The sequence below is a fragment of the Camelus ferus genome, chromosome 6 (assembly GCF_009834535.1).
Source record: "Camelus ferus isolate YT-003-E chromosome 6, BCGSAC_Cfer_1.0, whole genome shotgun sequence".
In the NCBI taxonomy this organism is placed as follows: Eukaryota; Metazoa; Chordata; class Mammalia; order Artiodactyla; family Camelidae; genus Camelus; species Camelus ferus.
The window spans coordinates 38,873,883-38,899,263 of record NC_045701.1 but is presented as its reverse complement, the minus strand read 5'-3'; the positions used below and the strand labels follow the sequence as shown (position 1 = coordinate 38,899,263).

The window sequence follows — 25,381 nt, the reverse complement described above, 5'->3', positions numbered from 1 at the left end:
TCTCCGTCTCTGTTAGCATCAGAACCACACAAATGGCTCTCTTCCAACTGATTTTCAAGAAGGAGGAAGCAGAATGGACATCTCAATGCTTTTTGACCTCACTGGCTGGGAAAGATACTCTGAGTGTGAGAACGGTTAAACAAGCATTTGGAGTATTCAGGATGTCGAGTGTAGGTGTGTGTACATTTGAAAGCTGCTGTTTTTTAAGAAGTCCTAGGTGACTCAATAAACACAAGAGCCAGAGCAAAGTAATCCCTTTAGCAGGGCTCTCCCCTGCTCAGATGCTCCCCTGCCAGAAACAACACGTTCTGGTGAAAAGTGTAAATCACACATTGAGGTAATTGCTTCATACTTTCAAAGAATTTATTTATTAATTGTAAAGTGTTTTTTAGAAGCAATTCTGTATCCTGCTTTCTGTTTTGTGCTTAAATTCCTACAGATTTTTAAAAAATGCTAACCTCCACTATTTATCAAAAAGTACCTCTAATGTGTTTACTACCTATTATCTTTAAAATAGATCACGCTGAGTTACAAAATATGGATTCTGCTAATAAAAGAGGGCTGCTTTCTATAGACTATAACTTTGTATCTAATATCGTGCATCTTTGCAACTCTCACTATTATAGATTCAGAGATTAGGCACTCTTCCACTAAATAGGAAAAAAAAAAGACTGCCTACTCTTCTCAGTAACATTTCCCTGTGTTGATTAGAGACACCAAAGAATTTCACTCCCAGATTCTTGGTCAGTCAAATGTTTCTACCCTCAAGGCCACCAGTAATGGAAGTATAGTGAGAAAAATCAAGATAAGCTCTGGTTTTATATATCATATAGACCGCGATAGGACTATTAGCTGTCCTTTGACCTAATATATATCATCTCAATCATTTTTTTTCAGTCACCTAGTTAGAGTGGCAGACTACTAAAAAATTTCCTCTTCTTGGGCCCACCCACACATCTGATAATATGCAAATTTAAGTGCCTCAAGGAGATTAGAAGAACTGTCTTTTATTCGATTCTATCACAAATTTAGTAACCACAACTGATCTTCAAAGAAATAACTCACTTTTGTTTCTGTCTTTCAAAAACACTTTTGAAGAAAAGTTGCCCTTCTGTTAACAAAGAAAGGACTACTGAAGAATCCACAGTAGAAGAAAGAGCTCTCCCTAGGTACTGCATTTCAGGACTGTTTATATAGTTCAGCAGGGAAGGAACTGGATGCTGGCTTTTAGGAAGAATTCTACAAGGAAGAGGTGGAATTGGTAATGCGGTTTACTACTCATTTGCTTGCATCAAGAATCCCATTCCATTTCAATCTGCCAACATCCTAATTAAGATGATCTGAATCTGAGGTGATCTATTATTCTAGATCTAAGATAGCCCAATCTACATTAGACAAGATGTTACACTGTGTGCTTACACTGAGATGATAAGACCACTGAGCAGAAAAGCGTGTCTTCCCTCATGTCCAATCCAGCACTGGGCAGAGAGCTCTGTCAGCACTCAATAAATAATGGTCAGGCCTTTGCCTGTTGTCTTTGTTTCTACTACGTTATGCACAATTTAATCTTATGATATCATTTCTGGTTCCTTGGACAATATATTCCTGTGCTCTTTTTTTGTATAAGGAAGAGAGTAAAGGATGTCCAGTAGTTCTTTATACATGTATGTGTCAAGTGTTTATGGGACTAACCAGTTATAAATGTAATTCCCATTCAATATCTTAATGCTGTTTCTGAAGATCCTATATTAAAGAACATTTGACTACATAAGCATTTGAGCCAGAAAAGAAAAGAATTCAGAGACAATGCTTTGTCTCACCAATGCTTTGGAAGAATCAGGATCAAATTCCGTTCCAGGATAACAATATCCAGCTGTACTATTACCCATGAGGTACTATATAATGCAGAAAAAATATCCTATAAAGGTCCTCCCCAAATCAGCCTCTTTTTCTCCCTTTAGTTAAAGATAATTCATTAGCATAAATACTAGGTTAAGACTTGGGTGTCTGGTAAACAAATAAACAGAAAATATGTGTTTACTATTAGACTTACCCTCTCTTGACATCTAATGAAAGGCCAGGGGTCAGTGAACTCAAGTCAGAGGCCACACAAATGTCCCTTCTCTGCCAATATCTGGAACTGTCATTAGTAGAGCTGAGCAAACATTTTAAGAAATGTCCTTAAGCTTGCTCTTGTGCTATTGTTGAACAGGTAACATTGACGACCTTCATAGTCTGATATCCATTTCCAAAGGGATGACGACTTCAATCTAAGAACCTCAAAGAAGCCAGATAAAATAAGCACAAGCCTAGAGTTCAAAGCAGCTAGCCCTCTGTCTCCCTTCACTAACACTAGGAAATGAAGATCTTGGTTGGAATCCAGGCTAGGTCACCCTGCTAGTAGCTGTAAAGTTTTCTGAATTTACAATAAAATCTTCAAATATTCTTTGTTTTGGAAATGTATATATTTCTTTAGAGATGACAAAGGAACCACTGTTGTGTGCTTTCAGTGATGCAAAGTTTGGTATGTCATGTGGGGAAATACTGGCCTTGATTCTAAGACATCTGTAATGATGGCAAGCTTTATAGGTAAAAAGTAAAAACAGAAGATAAGAACATTCTAAAGGAGACAATGGGCAAAATTTTAGAATGCTTTTTTGCTTTCAGAATTTTTGGTTTTTTGCCTTGAAAGGTCAAAAAAAGAATGCAGCCTTTGTTAGGAGTTAGACATTCACTGTGTTTTGAAATCCCTCCAGCTATACACCATTCAGAAATTTAACATACTGAGAGCCTAGTTTAAGGTGATAAGCTTTCACTAATCTATCTTAAAATAAAATATATAATTACAAGCATACTTTCAATACTTGGATGTGAGTGCTGAAGCTCTATTTCTAGAATTGATGGATTTTGTTCTCTATTTCCATGTATAAAAGATCTCACAGTTTTGGGAAAACACTTTTTTAAAAAATGAAATACAACAAATAAGGTATGCTGCCGAGTCCTAGGGGAGAAGTTTCCCAGAGTCTTTGAATTTCCTCCCATCCTCCTTCTTTACAAGATTTCTAAGACCAAGTCCTTTTCTGCAGTCTCTCAAACAAGGTAAAAAAGAAAAATACCCCCTAGATATATTCCTTAGATTTTCTATTATGCTTCTCAAGTTCCCAGTAGCTTCTGAAGTAAATCTAAGATGAATTCTGGAGTTATTTTTTATTATGTTTTAATTTGAGTTCCTCTTTTAGGTCTAAGATGAAATAGACAATCATAACTGCTATACTTGGAGATACATTTCATGGCACAATTTGTACATGACCTGTGCAAGGTCATGTCACAGGCTGACTTGATAGTTAAGGAGTCGAATCCAGCTTTTAGTCTTGGAGGACTTCAGGGTAACCTATTTGTGCTTGTTCTATTTGGTGCAATGTGGCAAGAAAAAATCCTGTTTAAACAATACACATCAGATATATTCTGTTATAGGGATCTCGCTCTGGCTTGGATAGTGTCAGTTAGAGACATATGAGGAATTACTGCTCAAATCACTCATCATTAAGGGTTATTTTTTGTCACAAAGTGAACCTCAGTGCAGATTGTGGCAAGCCTGCCTAATCATCTTCCACAAAATCCCAGGTCCTCAGCACATGCTGTACTCTCTGACCATCATTCTCACCCAGGCAAAAATCTTTCCTCTACCCCTCATTTAAAACGTCAACTCCCCTGGAAGTCTTTCCTTGATACCTGCACTTAGGATTAGCTATATCCTTCTCTGTGTATTCACAGAACTTTGTACCTATCTCTGCCAGAGTATTTATCAGATTCTATTATTATAATTATTTGTATCTCCACCACTAGAATTCAAAGTCTTGTACATTTCCCTTATCTAAGACTTACTATGTGCCAGGAATTGTCTTAAGCACTTTAGATACGTCAACTCTTTAATCTGTATCACAGTCCCTTGAGGTGGATGTTAGTATTGCCTCCATCTTACAAATGAGGAACATGAGGCACAGAGAGGTTAAGTAATTTTCTGAAGGACACATTGCTAGTAAGTGTCAGGAGTTGAACTCAGACAGTCTGACTTCAGAGGTTGAGCCTCTCCTATTACTCTTTGTGTTTGCCCAAGGGACTCAGGCAGCAGGAATAACCAATCTGATTTCTCCATAGTTTCCTAAGCTTAGGTTTAGAAATGTATTTTTTGTCTTAAGTTGATTTTACCTTCACCTTTGACCATGGATTTGTCCATAGAAAATTCAGCCCAGACTAGGGAAGAGAGAACTAGTTGGGAGGCGGAAGGCCTGGGGTGTGGCTGGCTGTGCCTCATCAAAGTCTTAAATGCTCACAACTCCTTCGAGTGGCACATCTGGAGACGCCCACAAAATGGTGCTACACTATGCCCATAGTGTGGCACAAAATGCTTTGGAATAGAAATACCATCCACCTGAAGAACACCGAGGTTGTTCTTTATAAATGATATGACTTGATAAAGACATTTTAACTTTGGAGATGATTCAAATAGAGTTTTTGTCATTGTTCTTTGATTAGAATTGAGGTACCCAAATCATTAAGAATCAGATGTATTTATTTTTCCTCCTAATATTTAAATTCATAGCTCAAGTCCCTCCAGATCAATGTCACATATTTTACCTTCTAAATTACTTTTGAATTCCTGCATTTTACATATATTCTTTATTTTTCTAATTAAAATAACTCTTACTCATCATAGAGATTTGGAAAATTCAAAGATATTTTAAAATATGTAATTGCATACAGATCTCTTTCAATGTTTAAAAATTCTCTTCTAAAAACATTATTTTTAATGGTTATGTAACCTTTCATTAGGATAAGATGAAGCATAATTTAATTAAAAAGCACCTGTTTTAAACACTTCAGTTGATACCAATTGTTTGCTATTACAAGTAACAATAAGACAGACATTCTTTCACGCTGGATGAGAATCCTGGTTCTGTGAGGATCATATAGCCCTGCAAGAAAAGGGCCTTTTTCCAGGCTAACAGGGGTTTTTCAGGAGCTTGTGGAATGTAGATTCTGCCCCTTACCCACCCGGCCCAGGAGACTCTGATCTATTTGAGGTGAGGCCTGGGAAGGTGGTCCCCTTTTGAGAAATACTGACATTGTCTCTGCTTGTATAATACTTTCTCCTCATTGGGTTTAGTTATCTTCTTTACTTCAGCTCAGTATCTCCCAACAAAATGACCTAGTTTTAAAGTGTCCAACTCAAATTGGCCCCAGTGAATAGAGCCACTGATTTTGAACATAGGTCTTTTATTAATGTAGGTGACTGCACCAGCTCTTAAGTTCCACTGTGGGGCCTCCCCACCCTCACCCCAACCCACCCCACTCACTGTCCCCATGCTCCACACCAAAGCCAACAACAGGTTTTTATGCCGCAAATCAATTATGTCATTTCCCTGCTCACTCCCCAACTCTCTCCTCCCCCGCATAGCCACTAAGCTTCCCTTGCACACTCTGCCTCCCTCGGCTGACTGGCCTGCTCACAGAATGCTGCCCTCTCAGAGAAGTGCTCCTTGATGCCCTGATCGAAGTCACTTCTCTCAGCCCAACCTCGGGTTGCTCCCTTTTCTTTTCTTTCACAGTGCATCATGGTCTATAAAAGCATGGTTATTAGATTTAATCTGTCACCCCACTTTACCATCAGCTCCATGAGACAGGTACCGAGGCTAATTGTTCATTACCAAACCCCACCCTGAGCAGTGCCAGCAGGAGGCAGTGCTCTAGGCCGTGTTGAAAATGGGCTCTGGGACCAAAGGGCTCAGATTCAAATCCTAGTTCTGCTGCCTACTGCCTGTGTGATCTTAGGCAAGTTACTTAACTTCTCTGTGCCTCCATTGTCTTCATTGGGAATTATAACAAGACTGCCTTCTTCATAAGGTTTATATGGTTTGTTGTGACAATAAAATGAGAGAATACACAGAAGTGCTGTAGAATGGTGTCTGGCATGTAGAATACAGGAGAGCTTTGACAAAGTAAGCACTCAGTATACTTTTGTTAAATAAATACAACACAATGAAGTTTTTAGTTGTGTTCTTATCATCACTGGCCTCCACCCCAGCCAAAGCATTAGTTCAGTCAACTTCTCCCTGCAGCCTGCACCCTGAAAGAGCTCCCTTCTGCCCTGAGAAGTCTGCTGAATCCACTCCCCACTCCATTTGATTAATTCCAGCTTTGATCCTTTCATCACGTCACTTCCTAAAATATGTGCTCATGTGCCAAGTCACCTCTCTTCCTTCCTGCAAGTATTTCCTGAAATGGGACCTCCTCCACAGACCCTTCTTTAAGTGGAACTGAGCTCATCCTTCCATCCTCTGTTTCCAACAAATAAGTTAAAGGTTGTTGTTTGAGATTCCAAAGCTATAAATTGCCTGAGCTTCTCCCTGGCTGCACGGCCTCCCCACTGCAGGGCAGGTTGGGTTTCTCCTTGCTAGCACTTAAGAATGTGAGGCTCTGAGGGCAAAGGATTTGTATAACTGGCTTTGTCTACATTCAGCCCAATGCCAGTCCACATGGAAGCTGAATAAATGCCACTTGCTGATGATTTAATTACTTTGTCCATGCCAGGAATAGAAGCCATGAACTCTTAGATTTGTTTCCACTATGTTATAGTACGTTTCCATGCTGAGTCTATTATGAGACTGGTTTTCTGCAGTAACTTTCATAAAAGAACAAATACAAAAGAAAAGAGAGATTACATGAAAATATCAAATTAATAAAATTATCTTCCACATCATGAGCCCACAGATACCTTTAAAACAGTGGCGCATTGTATTAAAAGGTGCCTCATTTAAAGTTTCACTGCATATGCTTCATGGATTATTTTGTAAATCTAAAGTAGATAACCACAACATGTCGATATTCATTTTTAAAGTACTTGTTGTATTCGGTGCATGCACCATTATGGAGAACTTACACTCAGAGCAAAAAGATTTGTAGCAAAGCATATGACCTTCTTCCCACTACAATGACCATCCCCTAATTAGGCAATGCATCTGATAGTCATTAATAGGAATGAGATAATGAATCACTTTCTCTCTTCTTTGTTAATTTGCTGTAACCAAGCGGCTAATGGATGTCAGAGCTGAGTGATTGCACTGATTATAGTGATTTATAGTTGCAACAAAACAATTTAAAACCATTCTGATTATTCATGTTAAAGATGCTTTACGTTTTGTTTACTAAATGTTTTACGGCCGCCTTTCTCCTACCCCTAAAGTACTGTCCCCCTCCTACTCTGCCACTTTTCACAAAAAGACCTCTTTCTGGAAAACTTGAAAGTTGTAGGCTTTTTTACTCTTTATTGTTTTAAGCTAAGCCACTTCATTTTGTTTATACATGCCTATATAGAGAGAGATATATAAAGTTTACCCAGTAGAAACGAAAAGCCTTAGGGGTGGAAAGAAAACTTCAGTGGTGCCTAGTTCAAAAGAAGACAGAAATAAGAGGAAATAAGGCAAACTTCAAGCCACTTACCTTGGGGCTTCCAGTCCCTTCCTCACCCTCCACAGACACATCAGTAGCCAGAATCTCGGCTTTGATGGTATCCAGGGCCCTGAGAATCCAGCTGTGTTGCCGTTTGATTTGCTTCTGCAGCTCCTTCCATTGACTTGCAATCATCCGCAGCATGTCCTTCAGTCCTTCTCCAAGAGGAGGGGAGAGCACAAGTTAGGGACCTGACTGCATTTTTTACCCACTGTTCTTTCTCATTTAGCAAATCAGATGGATCTTTCAAACAATAAACATAATTTTAAATGACCATTACCCTCTCCTGCAGCTCGGCATAGAAACTGGGGATTTTTGACTTGACAAAAGGCATAAGGACACAGAAATGGGATAACCACATAGATGCGTGTTTGGAATCGACTTAGATTTAAATATTGATTTTAAAAGTGTATATGGAACAAAAAATAACAACTTGTCAAAATTATTAACCCTACAGCTTCACATTTCAGATAAAAGGCCTTGTGTGTATGTGGATGGGGACTTTGTCATGATCAGAAAATGTATGGAAATAGGTGAAGTTAATTCGACCAGAAATACAGTAAATGGGCCAGATTTAAGCAGCAGTCTCTAGCATTAGCATATCCAATTAATGTTGCTTTTTTCTTATTTAGCTGTGCTAAGCTCAAAACAAGTGCCAAACTATAATTCATCCCCTCTTATGGTCTTTTCTACCAGGATAAGTATAACCAAATGACAAAACTATTTTTTATTTATAATCTGTTCTTCATAAATATATTAATACCGGGGTCAGAACTGGTTTAAGTCCAAAATCTGCTAATGCAATGACCAGCAAAGAATATGCACAATGTTCATGTGTGTGAACTGGCAGGGCCATAATCAGATATCTCTAGACTGCCTGCCTTATATCTGTAATGGTATCTATAAGTACCCTGATGCATATGCATTGTAACTATATGCACAATTCTCATTCATTATCTTAATGTTATTTCCAGAGCACCTACATCAAAAAGCATGTCAATGTGAAGTTTTCAGGAATGTGATTTCAATTGAAACTCAGGCGAACAGCAAGCCCAAAATAAAATGAACAGACCATTTGGAGGCAGTATTTCATCTTATAAGTATCACAGCATTGTATGCGGTATATGAAACATTTATAAATCTTGAAGGTCAATCTGATAATGTAAATATTAATAATACATAAGGAAGTGAATACATGCAGTAATTTACAGCAATGCTTCTTCATTCTTAATAGTCTGGAGACATAAAGACTTGCAATATTTCAGGAGGATTTACCTGCTTTGTGAGATGCAATAAGCTCGAGAAGTTGGTGTCCTTCCTCCTCCACAGCTTCCTTGAGAGCACAATGACTGTCGACATTCAACTTAAAACTCTGCAAGGAAAAATATGAGCATCAAACCCTGGCAACGCAGTTAAACATAAAACATCCACACAAAATTACTTGCTACCTTTTTTATCAAGAGCCACACAGTCCAATTTACCCAATAGACAAACTAATTTGCAATACTAAAAGCTATTGATATTTGGGATCTGGGCTCAAAATGTTTCCATTAGATTAGCAGAGTGCATCTGTTTGGAAACAGCTGACAAATCTAGAAATTCATTAGGTTTTTATGAAAAGTCACATCCTGAAGGCTATATCAGGAGTAGCAGTGTTCTATCAAATACACTGAATTTCTACCAGCACATGTGTGCTCTTTTCTTCATTTTTTAGAAATGTTAGTGACCGTACTATTTATGAAACCATAAAAAAATTGGCAACATAAATTATATTAGCCTTATGTGCATACAAGAAATCCATTAATATAGAGGGGTCTGATTCAGCTGTTTCTCAGCTATCACACAAACCACAGAGTATTGAGGTGGATTCAAGTGCTGTACTGAGGAGTCAAATACTTCTCAAATGTTTGATTTTTAAAAGTTTACTCCTTACAATGCAACACTTCTTCAGAAATGAATACATCGAGTACATCAGGGGCATTTTTCACTCATGATAGTCATTCAAAAGACAAAAACTGCTGCTATGGCTTTATGCCTGAATGCCAACTCAGATGTCTTTCAGGGAGCCTTCCCTAATACCTTACATAGGGTGAATTACTCCCTTCTCTTTGCTACCGCTGCTCCTTATACCTGTTCCTATTGTAGAATTTATCATACTATATTCTGCCTTATTCCAATACTTGGCTACCAAATTATAAGCAATTTGAAAGAATTGCCAGCTTCACATTTATTTCCAACTCCTGTCACATACAAGGTGTTCAATAAATGTTTGCAGGAATAGTAGATATCTGTTGAATTGGATCAATAGTGCTCTCTGAGTGGAAGGTTTCCACTTAAATATTTCAAGAAACACGGATGGTTTTCCAAAGATTTTTCCATTTCTGGAATGTTATAAGGTGCTCCAATCACAGGAAGTTCAATGTAGAGTAATCATAGTAACCAATCTGTTGAATCAATGGTTAGTCTTCAGAGTGAAAAGCCATTCCTTGACTAATTTGAAAAAGCATGGTTTTTTAAAGACTATGTGCCACATTTCAGCTTCTCTTTAATAGGGCTCCAAAATATACAGTATACTCATTGAGTAATAGCTGTATGCAGCACACTGAGCTTAGTATTAAGAATATTTGATAGAAGTTTGAGATGATACAATCCCAGTTGGAATGTAATTTGGATGAAAGAGGTTAAACAACCATAAATTGTGAAACCAAGTGTTCATTATTCCATTCTTTCATTCTTTCCTTCTTTCCTTCATTCATTCAGAAACCATGTATTGTGCCTGCTCTATACACTGAACCAGGTAATAGCAAATTAATGGGTATAAAGCATGGCCCCTGGCATCAAAGGGCACCTGCACATGTTACAGAGAGAAGGAATTGCAGCCTGAGTCATCTTGGATGTTCAGTGGTCTTTTTCTTAGTGAAGAAAGGGAGTCTTTTTAAAGTTCAGAATTAAAAAACAGAACAGTCAAAATAAGCTGAAAATGAAGGAGATAGAGACAGATAGATCAGACCTGGAAGTAGAAAGATAAGAACTTTGACTAAAAGAATAGACTCCAGGAGGCAAGAATATACAATGGAATAAAGACAGTCTCTTAAGCAAATGGTGTTGGGAAAACTGGACAGCAGCATGTAAAGCAATGAAGCTAGAACACTCCTTTACACCATACACAAAAATAAACTCAAAATGGATCAAAGACTTAAACATAAGACAAGATACAATAAACCTCCTAGAAGAAAATATAGGCAAAACATTATCTGACATACATCTCAAAAAATGTTCTCCTGGGGCAGTCTACTCAAGCAATAGAAATAAAAGCAAGAATAAACAAATGGGACCTAATTAAACTTACAAGCTTCTGCACAGCAAAGGAAAACAGAAGTAAAACAAAACGACAACCTACGGAATGGGAGAAAAGTTTTGCAAATGATGAAACTGACAAAGGTTTGATCTCCAGAATATATAAGCAGCTCATATGACTTAATAAGAAAAAAACAAACAACCCAATCCAAAAATGGGCAGAAGACCTAAACAAGCAATTCTTCAAGGAAGGCATACAAATGATCAATAGGCACATGAAAAATGCTCAATATCACTAATTATCAGAGAAATGCAAATCAAAACTACAATGAGGTATCACCTCACACCAGTCAGAATGGCCATCATTCAAAAATCCACAAATGAGAAATGCTGGAGAGGCTGTGGAGAAAAGGGAACACTCCTACACTGCTGGTGGAAATGCAGTTTGGTGCAGTCACTGTGGAAAACAGTATGGAGATTCCTCAAAAGACTAGGAATAGACTTACCATATGACCCAGGAATCCCGCTCCTGGGCATATATCCAGAAGGAATCCTACTTCAGGATTACACCTGCACCCCAATGTTCACAGCAGCACTATTTACAATAGCCAAGATATGGAAACAGCCTAAATGTCCATTAACAGATGACTGGATAAAGAAGATGTGGTATATTTATACAGTGGAATACTACTCACTCATAAAAATGACAACATTACGCCATTTGTAGCAACATGGATGTCCCTGGAGAATGTCATTCTAAGTGAAGTAAGCCAGAAAGAGGAAGAAAAATACCATGAGATCGCTTATATGTGGAATCTTAAAAAAAAAGGAAAAAAAAAGAACATAAATACAAAACAGAAACAGACTCATAGACATAGAATACAAACTTGTGGTTGCCAAGGGGGCAGGGGGTGGGAAGGGACAGACTGGGATTTCAAAATTTATAGATACTGACAGGCATATGCAGAATAGATAAACAGGATTATACTGTATAGCACAGGGAAATACATACAAGATCTTGTGGTAGCTCACAGCAAAAAAAAAATGTGACAATGAATATATGTAAGTTAATGTATAACCAAAAAATTGTGCTCTACACTGGAATTTGACACAACATTGTAAAATGACTATAACTCAATAAAAAATGTTAAAAAAAATTGACTCCAAAATGATGAAACATTTCATCTGACCAGAGACTTAAGAAACAGTAAAGTTGCAGCAAAAGATGCCAGCAAGAGACTCATTAGGTTTCCCCAAAGGTTGTTCACTATTTCTTGCACTGGCTTCTTTCAGCTACAGGTATTTGGTTGAATAAAATAAAGTATAACAATGTATCGGAAGCCTGATTCCTTTGATCAATTCAAATGATACATCTATGAAAAATTAAGTAATTATTATTTTACAGCCAAAACATGGCTGTGTTTACTTTTTGCCACTGTAGTGGAAGTCCTCAACTCTGAAGCAATACCATGCAGACTGAGGTACGTGTGTGTGTTTCAGGGAGAAGGGACACAGAAAAAAGCACCCAAGAGGGCCACTATTTAGGAAGAAATTTATGCTAGAGATTTCCTCATAACTGTAAATTTAGTCTAGAGCTCTCTTTGCTTCTCTGTTTACTTACAACGGACTTGTGCTGAGTGGTTGGCAATCATGAGCTTCCAAAGAGATGTATCAGACTTATGTCTCAGAGCAAAAGAGAACCTAAGGACCTGTGAGTAGGTTGGAAATTTGACGTACTTGAAGCCAGTAATAGAATAGATGCAGCTGGATCTGGTTCTGCCTGAACATGATGTGGAAGCACTTGGTTAGGACACCGGAAAAGATGAGGCCTTCATTATTATGAAAAAGATAAGCTGATACGCTTGGTGCTATAGAAAGGAACCATTTAATGTTAACTATTACCCAAATGGCACAATATTTTTGATTTTCAGGTGTATCCATTAACCATTAATAATATCAAGTAAGGAGTTCACAAAAGGCCTCTGAGAAAGCAGGCAAGCAGGCACGTTAACAAAATAATCAATGAAATTTCTGGCCACTGAAGGATTCTGTAATAAGCTCTCCCCATTCTGTCTCCACCTCTTCTCTGGGGAAGAACGTTTAGGAAAAGGGTTTTCTTTCCTTTCTTCCTTTCTTTTTTTTTGGTTAAACTTGATACTTGGTCACACTTCCATTCTTGTGCTACTAAACACGTTTCCTCAGCAATGCGTTGTGGTATATAGTCCCTTTGTGACATACATAGTGCGCCCTGAAAATGCAGAGCATTCTCTGGAGATTTAATTTACGGGAACAATATTGCCATAGGCAGGTACCACAGTCCTACATCACTGATGATTATGTGAAATTCCATAAATATGAGTAATCTGGGACCTGTGAGACACCACATCTCTTTTAGTGTCTTTAAAGCAGCATGTAACTGAAAATCTAGAAGAGAAGAATTACAGCAACAAAAAATACACTGACTGAGACAAAGGGCTAGATTATCAAAAAGATGATACATCAGATGTTGACCAATGGGTATTCCCATTACTACAAATTCTCATCTTACTGGCAGGTACAGGTATGGGTGCATTACTTCTCAGCAGGATACAAATTCATGTAAGCATGCTGATTATACGCTGATCATAATCAGACCTTACAAAGCAGATAAAATACTACATCTAATCCTATTCCATTCAAATTTCTGGAGATCCCAGTTTGATGGGAGTATGAAGATCATGTGGATATGAAACGAAACCAAGGAAATGTATGCCTTGATGGACAAAACTGTGACAAATGTGAAGAATAATTTCTCATGAAGGATCAAAAGAATAGATATGGATTCCCTGGTACAGGAAATAATGGGAAAGACCATAATCACCTTCAAAGACTTAAGGATCCAAAAGGTTTCAGTTTTAGCAGAATCATATCATGAACACAGACTTTCAGTCACACCCATGGAATATTGTTAGTGTGGGCCAGGTCCATTGAGGTCCATGAATTTTATGATGTTTGTGAACAGAGAGGCCAAAAGGAGTTACTGCATCTTCCATGACATAATTTTAGTTTTTTTAAAGCATAAATTAATATAATAGATATTTATTGAGCAGTGTCTGCCAGGCATATAGATACAAAAGTTAACAATTCCCACACACACAGTTTGTAGTCTGTTGGGTAGAAGAGATATAAAGCAAGTAGCCTTAGAGGACCCAGCACAGAATAAATTTGCACTTGGGGTATGATGTATAATAAGGAGTGGTGGGGGCTTTAAACAAACTGAACAGTGATATGCCCAGCCCAATGACATTCAATTTTTTAAAAGTTGAAGTATCATGCAGGCCAAATAAAAATAAGATGGTGGGCTATATTCTGTATGAGTGGGATAAGTGCTGGATAGGTGCTGCGGGAGCTAAGCTGGAAGCCAGGTTCTGCAGAGCCTGGCAGGGAGCTTGGGGAGAAAGGACTGATTTGTATGTGGGCCTGGAGATGCCCTTTACTGTAGCAGGAAGTGGGGAGCCACAAGCAGCTTGGTGTGGCTGGGACAGGGTGGAAGCAGGGGAGGTGGGAACTGTGGCTACACATGGTATTTAACTCCAAGAGCCATAACAGAGTCATGGAAGAAGATGCCAACAACATGGGAGAGTGACTGATACAGTTCTGTGTTCTAGAAACATCATTCTGGCTGTTGTGTAGAGCTGATTTTAAAAGGACAGACAAGGGGGCCATTTAGGAGGCTGCTATGGTAATGGAGGCCAGATGTTTCTGCATGCTCATTTTTTTTTAATTAAAAAAAGATATGTTTTTTCTTCTAAATGAATGGAAGAGGAAAAAATGGAGAAAATCTTCTGTCTTTTTAAAGTTTTTCTCAGTGCGTGAGAACAGCATGTGCCAGAATTCAGTTCTTTGGCTGTTCTGATGATAAATACCAGAGGTTTATTAGTCAGGAGTCTCCAAATGTGAAAGACATATTGAACTGATGAACTTTTACTCCCACTGTCATTTTAAAGAGATGGTATATATACTGATGAATAAGACATTTGATGACACTTTTTCTTCACACAAAAGATTTTTACTAGCCTAAGAAAATGAAAACTTGCTTTTTCACAAGGGCAGGAGGAAGAATGTGTGTTCAGTCAGAAAAGCAGAGGCCTGAAAAGTCACCCACTACATGCCTCAGGCCATTTCCGCCCAGGCTCCACTCTCAGCCGTGCCCAGTACCATCCTGGTTCTCAGAGGGGCTGTTGGTGGGGAAAAAAGCCTTGATTCCCTGTGCAGAGCCTGGTAGCTTCTCTCCTGCTCTTCCCATTGCCATCCACAGAGGATGGTCAGATGGTCCTCAAGATAGAGAATATAACTTCCAAATGCTATAGGTGCCAAAATTTGAAATGTTTTTTATAAGTAAACATTCCTTTGTTTAAGAACATCCTAAAAGCTTGTTGAGACATTATACAGCCATTAAAACGAGGACTAGGAAATCACATGAAAAATACACTGAACACATTACAAGCCAAAAAAATGAAGTTCAAAAATGTATCTATGAAAAAATTATAGCTATGTAACTATTTACAGTAGCCAAGATATGGAAACAACCTAAAGTCCATTGACAGATGACTCGATAAAGAAGATGTGGTATAGTTATACAATGGAATACTACTTAGCCATAAAAAAGAATAAAATCATGCCATTCGCAACAACATGGATGGACCTAGATATTATCATATTAAGTGGGGTAAGCCAGAGAGAGAAAGAAAAATACAATATCACTTATATGTGGAATCTAAAAACAAACAAACAAACAAACAAAAGACACAAACAAACTTATTCACAAAACAGAAACAGAATCACAGACATAGAAAAGAAAATATTATGGTTACCAAGGGGGGAAGGGTGTGTGAAGGGATAAATTGGTAGTTTGAGATTTGCAGATACTAACTACTACATATAAAATAGATAAACAACAAGGTCCTATGGTAGAGCATGGGGAACTATATTCGATATCTTGTAATAACCTATAATGAAAACAAATATGAAAAGGAATATATATATATAATATAACTGAATCACTACATTGATACAAAAAACACAATATTGTAAACTGACTACATTTCAATTAAAAAAATTAGCTATGTAAACAAATAGTCCCAGTGTGTCAAAAGAGAAGACTGGGAAATGCAACAAAATAGTAACACTGTTTGTGCAGGGTAGGGCTTGTAGGTAGTCTGGTCTCATGGAATGAGTTCTCAGGGCTTTAACTTTCTGAAACATAAAATGAAAATAACAATATTTAACTTCTAAGTTATTCTAAGAATTAGAATAATAATTGTAAAGCATTGAAGCAGTGCCTGGTAATGAGTGGGGCTAAAGGAAATTCATTATGGACTTTAAATTCATTTTCTCTATTTTCCAACTGTTCTGTGTAATAAATGGTACTTTATGGCATTTTTAGGTGACAAGCGGCACCCCTTGTTGAGGCTCTCTGGATTTCCCAGGTGCAGATACCAGGTTCTCTTTGTTTTGTGTCACCACCTAGCACAGGCTTGCCCTGAGGGCGCCAGAACACAGATGCTGCTCTCTGAGAATTTGGGAAGAGGGGCTCAGACTGAGAGGCCAATGACCTGGGTCTCCCTTTTGCCCCAGGTGTGTGTCCTTGGAAAAGTCATCTAACCCTTCTGGTTGCTGTCTCCTCTTCTACGATGCAGGCATTTGGAGTCAATATTTTCTAGTCCTTGGACACTTTGATTTTATCCTAAGCCAGACAGTTAAGGATAGGTGGCTCAGGAGAATTTTTATTTATTCCAAACCAGAAAACTTTCAAAGGGGGAAGAATCCCAAAGGCCATCTAACCATTCATCTACCCTAGGGCAGCTCTGTCCCTCAACCATCCCCGGCAGATGTGTTCATTCTATTTTTAACGCTCTCCAGGGAAGTTTCTTCTAACTTCTCATCCTGAGTCCGCAGTATTTCTTCTCAGGAATTTGAGAGCTCTGTGAGGAGCAGCACTAGCTTTCCTCGGCTTCAAAGTTCTTTTGCCAAGTCATCTCTCCCGTGTAGGAGTTGGAGATCAGAAATACTGTGAGAATACGCCAACAAAATCCACATGTCCAATCAATCACCAAGCCCTGCCAATTTACTGCTCCATCCTCACCTCTCCATATTGACTAACGCTGCTTTAGATTCAGGTCTGCACCATCATCTCTTGCCAGGTTGACTTCAACAGCCTCCAGGCATAACCCTCTCAAAATTACATTTTTTCCTATTTGTGGTGTGCCTGTGAAGGGGCAGGCACTGTCCCAAGCTTGCAGGATGTGGCTGTGAACAAGATGAATACAGTCATGTGGTTCAAGAGAAGGCAGAACTAAGAGGTGGAGAGAGGCACCAGAATAGCAGCTACCTTCAGGTTGGGGGCTGGGGGAAAAGGTAATGTGTGACAAGTTGAGACTGAGCAAGCGACATAACAGGAGGCCTTATGGGGTGATGGAAATTTCCACTGTCTTGATCTAGGTTGTGATTGCATGGTGTATACATATGCTAGAAAGTATTGCATTGTGCAATTAAGATTAGTGTATTTTACTATTTGTATACCTCAATATGGTGGAAAAAACTGGGGAAAAAAAATGAATATAGTCCCTGACCTCACAGAGCTCACAGTCCAGTGGTGGGGCAGGGGGTGGGTGGTGTGCATCTTAAAAGCAGGGAGGTGCAGCTGATTTTATCAAGGGGGCCATGACACAGTGTGGAGTGCTGGTGATAAGCATGGGCTCTGGCCCTGGACAAGCCTGGGTTCAAATCCTGGCCCCATCACCTCCTGTGTAACTTCGGGCAATCTCTGTGTACTCAGTATGCTTATCTGTAAAAGGGGGATAATGTTAGTGCCTACTTCATGGGGTGGCTGTGAGGATGGAATGCCTTGATACCTGTAGAACAGAGGCTGACATATCGTAATAGCTCAATACAAACACTTTATTACGCAGAATAGTCTTTCTACAAAACAACTCTGAGAAAGATACTCGTCTTGTTAAAAGCCTCCAGCGGCTTCCCTAGGTTGCAGGATAAGGTCCAGCCTCCAGCATGACCTTCAGAGCCCTCTTAGACCCCAGCCCAGGCTGCTTCCTGGGCCCCATGCCTGCCGTGAAATGTGTCTGGACTACTTAAAGTTCCCAGCTCACACCAGCCATCTTGCTCATCTAAGACTCCGGTCCTGCTGGCCCCTCTGCCTGGAAAGTCCTTTTTCCCTTCCCCTAGCTAAGCCCTGCTCATCCTTCAAAATTTATCTCAAGTGTCACCCTTTCCAGCAAGTTTTCCCTCACAATCTTTTATCCTCCAGGTTTCCCCTCCTCAGTATCAACAATACTTGTGCAGAACTGGAGCGTCCACTTGTGACACTGTGGTGTAACTACTGATGATGGGTCTGCCTCCTACCCATGAGTTCTCTGAGAGTAGAATTTAACTTTCCACTTGTGTTTGTGTCCTCAACGCCTAGGACAGTGCCTGACACACAGCACACATCTAATACATGTTCAGGGAGCAAAAGTATGAAGATTCATACCAAAAACCTTCCAAGCAGCTTTCAAACTGCCTATAGCATTTTGGGAGAAACTGGTGCAATCACTCTTTGCTTGGAAGTGGTTGATAAATGTCCCCAAATTTTACTCACTGAACATGATGTAAATGAGCTGTCATGTTCCTTCACTTACAAAATTACTTGCCAATTACACTTAGATGATCCCAGTGTAATTGCCATGTAAACTGTACCCTGGCTGAGATAGCCCAAATCATCAATTTAACTTTACCCTCTCATCATATGGTACTTACCACATAATTAAATAAATGGTCAGCCACCACCACAATTATATATCTCCCCAACAAAGTGAAGTGGCTGTATTTGTCATTGATTTATTCATTATGACAACATACAACACATCTCCAGGTATAATATCAGAAGCTTAGAAAAATTAAAAGTACCATGTACTCTTGAGAAGTTCCAAGTCTATCAACAAAAAGATAGGGATTATAACAACTTTGTTTTCTTAAAAAAAAAAAAAAGAGACACGAAGATATAAAGACAAAAATCATTGTTCTTCCTGAGAAGACTTTTTTCCTGAAACTTCAGATAAGAAAAACATTTCCAAGATTTGAAAGTGAATTTAGCTCCTCAAACAAGTAACAATATTTTTCAAAGAAACAGTTGCATTTGTTTTGGTGGAAGGTAAATGTGTTTTACTAAGGCTGGCATTCTCTTCTGATAGACTTGCTAATATCTTATGCAAGGATTAGAGACATGGGAGAGATCCTGAATATGATGGTGCCTCTTAGCAACCAAGTTTCCATTTGCTTCTATGGATGCTGCCCTCACACCTGGGACAGGTAATCACATTGATTTCCCAGCATGGCCACATTAGGCCAAATGGATTCTCAGGGGTTCTGTCTAAAGGGACCACTTGACTTCCAGAATACACTGTTTTGAGGCCCTAATTGAAAAAGAGGTCAATCCTGGCCCAAATATCTCTCTACTCCCTGCGGTGGAATAATTGATGTGCAGCAGCCCCTACAGATGTGAGTCACGAAGGTGATGGATAGATATAAGTATATTATTCACACGTACATCTGCTAATATACAGGTCCCAGTGCAAACACCAAGACCTAAGAATATTATGTGGATTTAGGACAATCCCTGAAGGACTCCAGTTCCATTAAAAATTTGTTTGGCAGCCTGGGGCAGATCTATTCCAACTCCCACAAGCTTCATGCATTGGAGAGGGGGAACCAAACTGCTTTGAAAATAAATTTAATAAATGTTGTAATGTCAAGTCATTAACATCCTGTCTAGTCATACAGTCTTCAGCTTTTGAAATAGTAACATGAACCTGTGGCATTTTTAAACCTTTCTCATATCTAAGTTAACCTTTTTATTTTCCTTGTGCTTTCTGCCAAAGGGGACGAATTACATCCTGAAAACATAAAAGAACATTCCTATTTTTTCCCTCTATAGGAGATTTTCTTGTCACCTATACCCTGAAAGTTCTGTGACCAGAGTCCATTTTGATTTGGAAATTGGAGAGGAAATACCTTAACTTGCAGATCTTCTCAGTTATTGTGTGATGATCTATAATATTAATTATAATTTGCTACTGTAAGGGTTGTACATTTTACAAATGCTCATTCATTCATTTAGCAGATATGTTTGGTATCTATTATGTATGTGCAAGGAGAAGTGTTAGAGGGACATTGAAAAGACAAAAGCCATCCCTCGAGTAGGTGACAGTCACAGGGCAATCACGTGGGGAGGGTAGGTGGGCTTCAATAGGAGCACCCGAGCTTCTCACACCACATGTTCTCAGGTCTTCAAGATAGGTGTGCATGACTCCCCCAAAATGACCAAAGCATCCTCACATACAAGTTTACTCCATCTTCACAACAACCTTCAGTAGTTATGACAAGCATTTTTGTAGCTAAAGTGAAGATCTGTTTCAGGCCTGAAACTTTTTACCTTAATATCATTTATACCAGGTGAATTGTTTCAAGATTCCAAAATGCCACATAACACAGTAGATAAGTAAGATCAGTGCATGGGTCTACACAGGGAGACAGGTGGTGGGTGATGGTGCCCTGGCTTATGTGAGTTAGGTCACACACTGGCTCTTGTCCACACACAGTGTCCTTTGGTCTGTGCATGAACCCTCAAAGTGCAGAGCAGGCTGTAACCCTCTTCAGTGCTTAGCACACCACCACCCTAAATAGGAAGTGCTTAATAAATCCAGTGTTTCCCTGGCATTGTACTTTAAAACAGTCATTACCTCCTAAAGAAAAAGAATAAATAAAGTAATAAATCAACGTCTGGGCACCAACAATTTTCAAAAGGATGAGAACTGCTGGGTATTATGACCCAAGAGTCCTTAAAGGAAGTCAGGCAAAAGTACATTCCCAGGTGCTTTGAACAATTCAGGGATCTTTTTTAACTGATAAGGGAAGACAACACTGCCTCCTAAGTGCACAGAATTAGTTATATGAGCAAAGGAATGTGGTCCAGGATTTTCACATGTCCAAAATGAGCCTCCTGTCCCCACGTATCAACCTCGAAATGCCTGTGTGCTACAAATTCCTGCTACAATTTCCATCCACAAGCTACCAAAGGAAGTAACTCAAGGCTGGGAGTTGAGTATTTCAAATTCCTCAAAGAGAAGAAATGCTGCTCCCTACTAAACTCTCAGCTACTCACCTTAAACTGATAGAAATCAATGGGGACAAGCAAATGGAATTTCAGAGCTCCTACGAGGCCACCAGCTCTGTACAGCAAGGCTGAGGAGGGTGACGGCCAAACTCACACAGCTCAGGCTTTTGAAGTCTGACTAGCAGTCTCCCACTAGCTGAAGAGAACAGGCATGTGATAGCTGCTAGTTTTGTGATGCTCAACTTTCTTGGGCCAGGGCTGCCTATCATCTCAGCAGAGAAGGGTAGGCAGGGAGAGGTGGGCACCAGGAAGTAGGAAGACAGAGAGCCTGTCATCTCTTAACTTCAAGCAATGAAAAATGCAGCAGAGGTGGAGACAGAAGGGCAGGCTAAAGAGAACCAGCTGAGTATCTGGGGAAGTTTTCGTATGGCTAAAAACTGTGAGAAGTATATTGTTTTTCTTATACTCAAAATGAAAGCTATTTAATAAAAATGGGCTATAACATGAATATCCAAATATAAATGACAAATGCATAAAAACATCTGTATTGGATATTGTTAGACAGCCACATTATTAGTTTAATCCAGTTTGTTTTTGTAAGTCCTTTGGAATAATGACACTATAACGAATAAGGAAAAAGTTTCAGACCCTTCAAGGGCACCAAGACTAGAAGCAGTCTGCAGGATTTTGGGGCTTCTGTGCCATCTTGTGGTAGTCACCTCAAATTGCAGGGATCACTTCTAAAATGAAAGAGGTTCTGGAAGGTGGGCTTTAAAAGCTACTCCTATAAACATGGATTCAAAGCTCCATGCACACACAAACATGAACCTGACTCACTTTTTAGGGCCTAGAGCAACAGCCTTCCCCGAGAACATGACAGAATTTCATTATATGGGGACCCTGAGTTGCTGTTATTATAGACAGACAGTAATGGGACAAGGCTGAGACTCTCAACTGGTGTTAAAATGACTTGAACACTCACTGCAGTATTATTTGCAAAGTATAAATAAGGAGGCAGCTTAAAGAGCCAGCATCATGGGAGTGATTAGGAAAATTGTGGCACATCCACACAATAAAATATTAAGGAGCAGCTAAAACGTGCAATAGATCTTCATGCACTGACAGAAGGATGTCTCAGATATATTTACACAAAAAAAATCATTGAACAGTATGTACAATATGAGTGAAAAATATTTCAAATGTATAAAAAGGCCCAAAAAGATACAGTACCAACTGTTTCTGCTGGTTATCCAAGAGGGGGTAAGGCTTTTAATTTTAATTTTATACTCTTTTATATGGTTTGAATTTTTCCAGTGAGAATAATTTAATGTTTCCCTTTAAGTAGAGTCCCATAATTACAACAGTTATATAAAAGACAAAGTTTTCTCCTTCTTCAGCACATGCCCCATAGTCACTGAGTCCTAATAACACCTGACCCTTCTTTTCCATGTGAATATGACTTGTAATGTTCACATTCCCTGGTTTCACAAACCCCTAGAACAGCCCTGGAGCTTCAGGCCCACTCCCCACACGGACAGAGAAGCTTTCTGCGAGTTTCTACACCCTCCAAAACATTGAAGTCTTGGTCCCACTTCTGCCAGCTGTGGGGCAGCAGACCTTCCTGTGCTATTCCCAAGGACATGAGTAGTTTCAGTGGAGACCAGGGAAGACAAACTAGACATTGGTAATGAGATTTCTGACTAGACAAGAGGGAGCATCAAAAAGAAATGGGAGCTGTTGACATGTCTGATCTGTCCATTTCTTTCTAACCAATCCCCTCCATTCTTACCTACTTTCTACCTAACCCTGACCCACATCCTCTCCACTTCTCTCACTGCTTAAACATCATCCAATCCATTAATTCAACAGCATCTCTGATCTTAGGCTTGGTCCATCCACAACTAAAGAAGCAAACTCCCTAGAACATATCTGGAATCCAAACAGGCTTTTGTAGGCGGTAGAGACCTGTTACATGCTTATCAGCCTGGCCTTCAGGTCTGCCTAGCCCTGGATTCATCAAACTGTTGAGATATCCATGTTATTTTGCAAGAGAGCCCCCCAAATAGTTTATTTTAAAGACATTTTCTAGTCACATCAAAGACAAGGGACTCAATTTCTTAATATATACAAAGCTCCCATAAATCCCAAAGCCAAAGGCCAATGACCTAACAGAAAAATAGGTCAAGAACATGAGCATAGAGTTCTCAGAAAAGAAATACAAATGACTCCTAAAAATATAAAGAGGCACTCAACTGCACTTAAAATACAAGAAATACAAATTAAACTACAAGATGTCATTTGTAACTATCAAAGAGACAAATGTGGTAACATACTCCAATAGCAAGGTTGTGCAGAAATGGGGATTCTCATGCATTGCTGACTATAAAGTGGTACAATTTCTATCAAGGACAATTTGATAGTACATGAAAATTTTAAATATGTATAACCCTTGACCCAGAAGTTTCACATGTAAGGTATTTTTTAAATTTATTTTAATAATATACTAACACTATGCAAGATAATGAATATCCAAAGATATTCACTGAAGCACTGTTAATAATCAAAAAACAATGCAAACAACCTAAGTTTTCATCAATAAAGGACTGGTTAAATAAATTATGGCATATTCACAAGTGGAACACTGTATATTCAAAAGGATGAAGCAGTTCTATATTTACTGATTTTGAATTACTGCTCATATAAATTAAGAGAACAAAGTTAAGTATATATATGCATTTGTTTTCAAATGCTTGGAGTAACTCACAAAGGATATAAACAAACAAGAAACAGTGGTTGCCTCAAGGGAAGAGAATTGGTAACTGGGGGGACATAGGTGGGAGGCTCACCTTTTTACTCCCTTCCTTTATTAACCTTCAGAATTTTGTGTCCTATCCATGCATTAGTTAGTCAAAAAAACACATTTAAAGAAACTGATAACAGATTGCCAGTACCAGCAGAGCCTTCAAATGCCATACACTCAAATCCATTTTCCATTATGCCCACAGTTATTTTCTCATTTAAGCCATGGATTTTTCCAGTTAATCTATGCCAAGCTGACCCTTCCCCCATCGAATTTACAGTTGATTTAGGTCACTCTTCTGTTTTAAGATAAAAATCAAACCTTCAATGAGTTGCCACTGCCCCCAGAAAAAAGTTCAACGCATTAAAAAGACATTCCATCTCTTTTACCACCCGGCTCCAACCTGCAAGACACAACCCAGCCTCAGCCACACAAGAAGGCTCACCTCACCTCCCTTACTTGCCCATAAAATTCCCTCCCACCTCTTCTCCCTTCTCTACACAACAAAACATATATAACCTGTGAGGTCTACATCAAATTACCTCTTTGAGTCTTCCCTACCCTGAGGAAGAACCAATAAAACTTTGCGCTATGCTCTGAATAGTATTTTGCTTATCCTACAAGAAGTTTACTGCTCAAAATTATATTATGTGCATCATTTACGAGTGTATAGATGACTAAATCTAATCCATGGTCATCTCCCTTAGATTGCAAAAAACTGGAAGAAGCCAAACCCATTCATCATGTATTCCTAGCACATAAACAACTGCCTGGCACTCAGGTGCTTAATATATATGAACTCACTGTCACTATTCCCCACCATGTGTTCTCATTTATCAAACTGAATTAAGAATGTTGTTTTTCCAAGGCTATTTCTTTGTGGCCAGTTCATGTTTGCCCAGTATGACATGGTGCTACCTATGCAAATTTATCTCCCAAGTTTAAGCCAGGCCATTGTGCTTGGCTCTTTTTCCTAATTATTGCACAGATGTCTGGTGTCAGTTTGACTTTGCTTTCTCTTACTGGATACTCTGGCTACAGATTAAAAACAAGCAAACAAACAAACACTTCTGGTTTTCCCACAGTTGATTGCATATGATGTGGTGCCATTTGGTGAGTTAGGCACTTATAAAAACGATTTGGGAGATGAGAGTTATCTTTTCGGGAGCAAATGGACATGAAATGTCATATCTGGAGGAAGAAGTTGCTCTCCTGCTCTCCTCTTCAGCATTCTAACTCTGAAGATACTATAAATTCTTTCAAAGGAAAAAAGAAATCTAAATAGTCTGCCAAGAACTATTTTTGGTGTGTTTATTAATGAAGCTTCTACTCATATGTAGTTTTTGGTGACTTTTGTTTCTTTAGCCAGTAAAAATGGTGGTGAGGGAAACAACCCAAGGGTCCATTGTCAGGTGAATGGATAAACAAATTGTGCTTGATCTATACAATGGAATATTATTCAGCAATAAAAATGAATGAACTATTGAAACATGCAACATCACAATAAGTATGCTGTGTGAAAGAAAGCAGACCAAAAAAGAAAAAAGAGAGAAAGAGAACATATTGTTCAATTCCCATTTATGCAAAATTCTAGAAAGTACAAACAAATCAAACAGTGACAGAAAGAA

The 25,381-nt window shown here is 38.9% G+C and overlaps 1 protein-coding gene across 4 annotated transcripts in view; it reads right to left on the bottom strand.

The window, feature by feature from the left end:
* Positions 1 to 25,381, bottom strand: part of AKAP6 (A-kinase anchoring protein 6) — a 466,205-nt gene that overhangs the window by 181,801 nt on the left and 259,023 nt on the right. For 3 of the 4 annotated variants that reach the window (XM_014564808.2, XM_014564809.2, XM_032481853.1), the window contains exons 6-7: positions 8,785 to 8,881; positions 7,501 to 7,667 (exon numbers count right to left, since the gene is read on the bottom strand). In XM_014564808.2, the coding sequence (XP_014420294.1) occupies positions 7,501 to 7,667; positions 8,785 to 8,881 (264 nt within the window). The remainder of the gene's footprint in view (positions 1 to 7,500; positions 7,668 to 8,784; positions 8,882 to 25,381) is intronic. The other variant, XM_006191269.3, reaches the window with a different exon arrangement.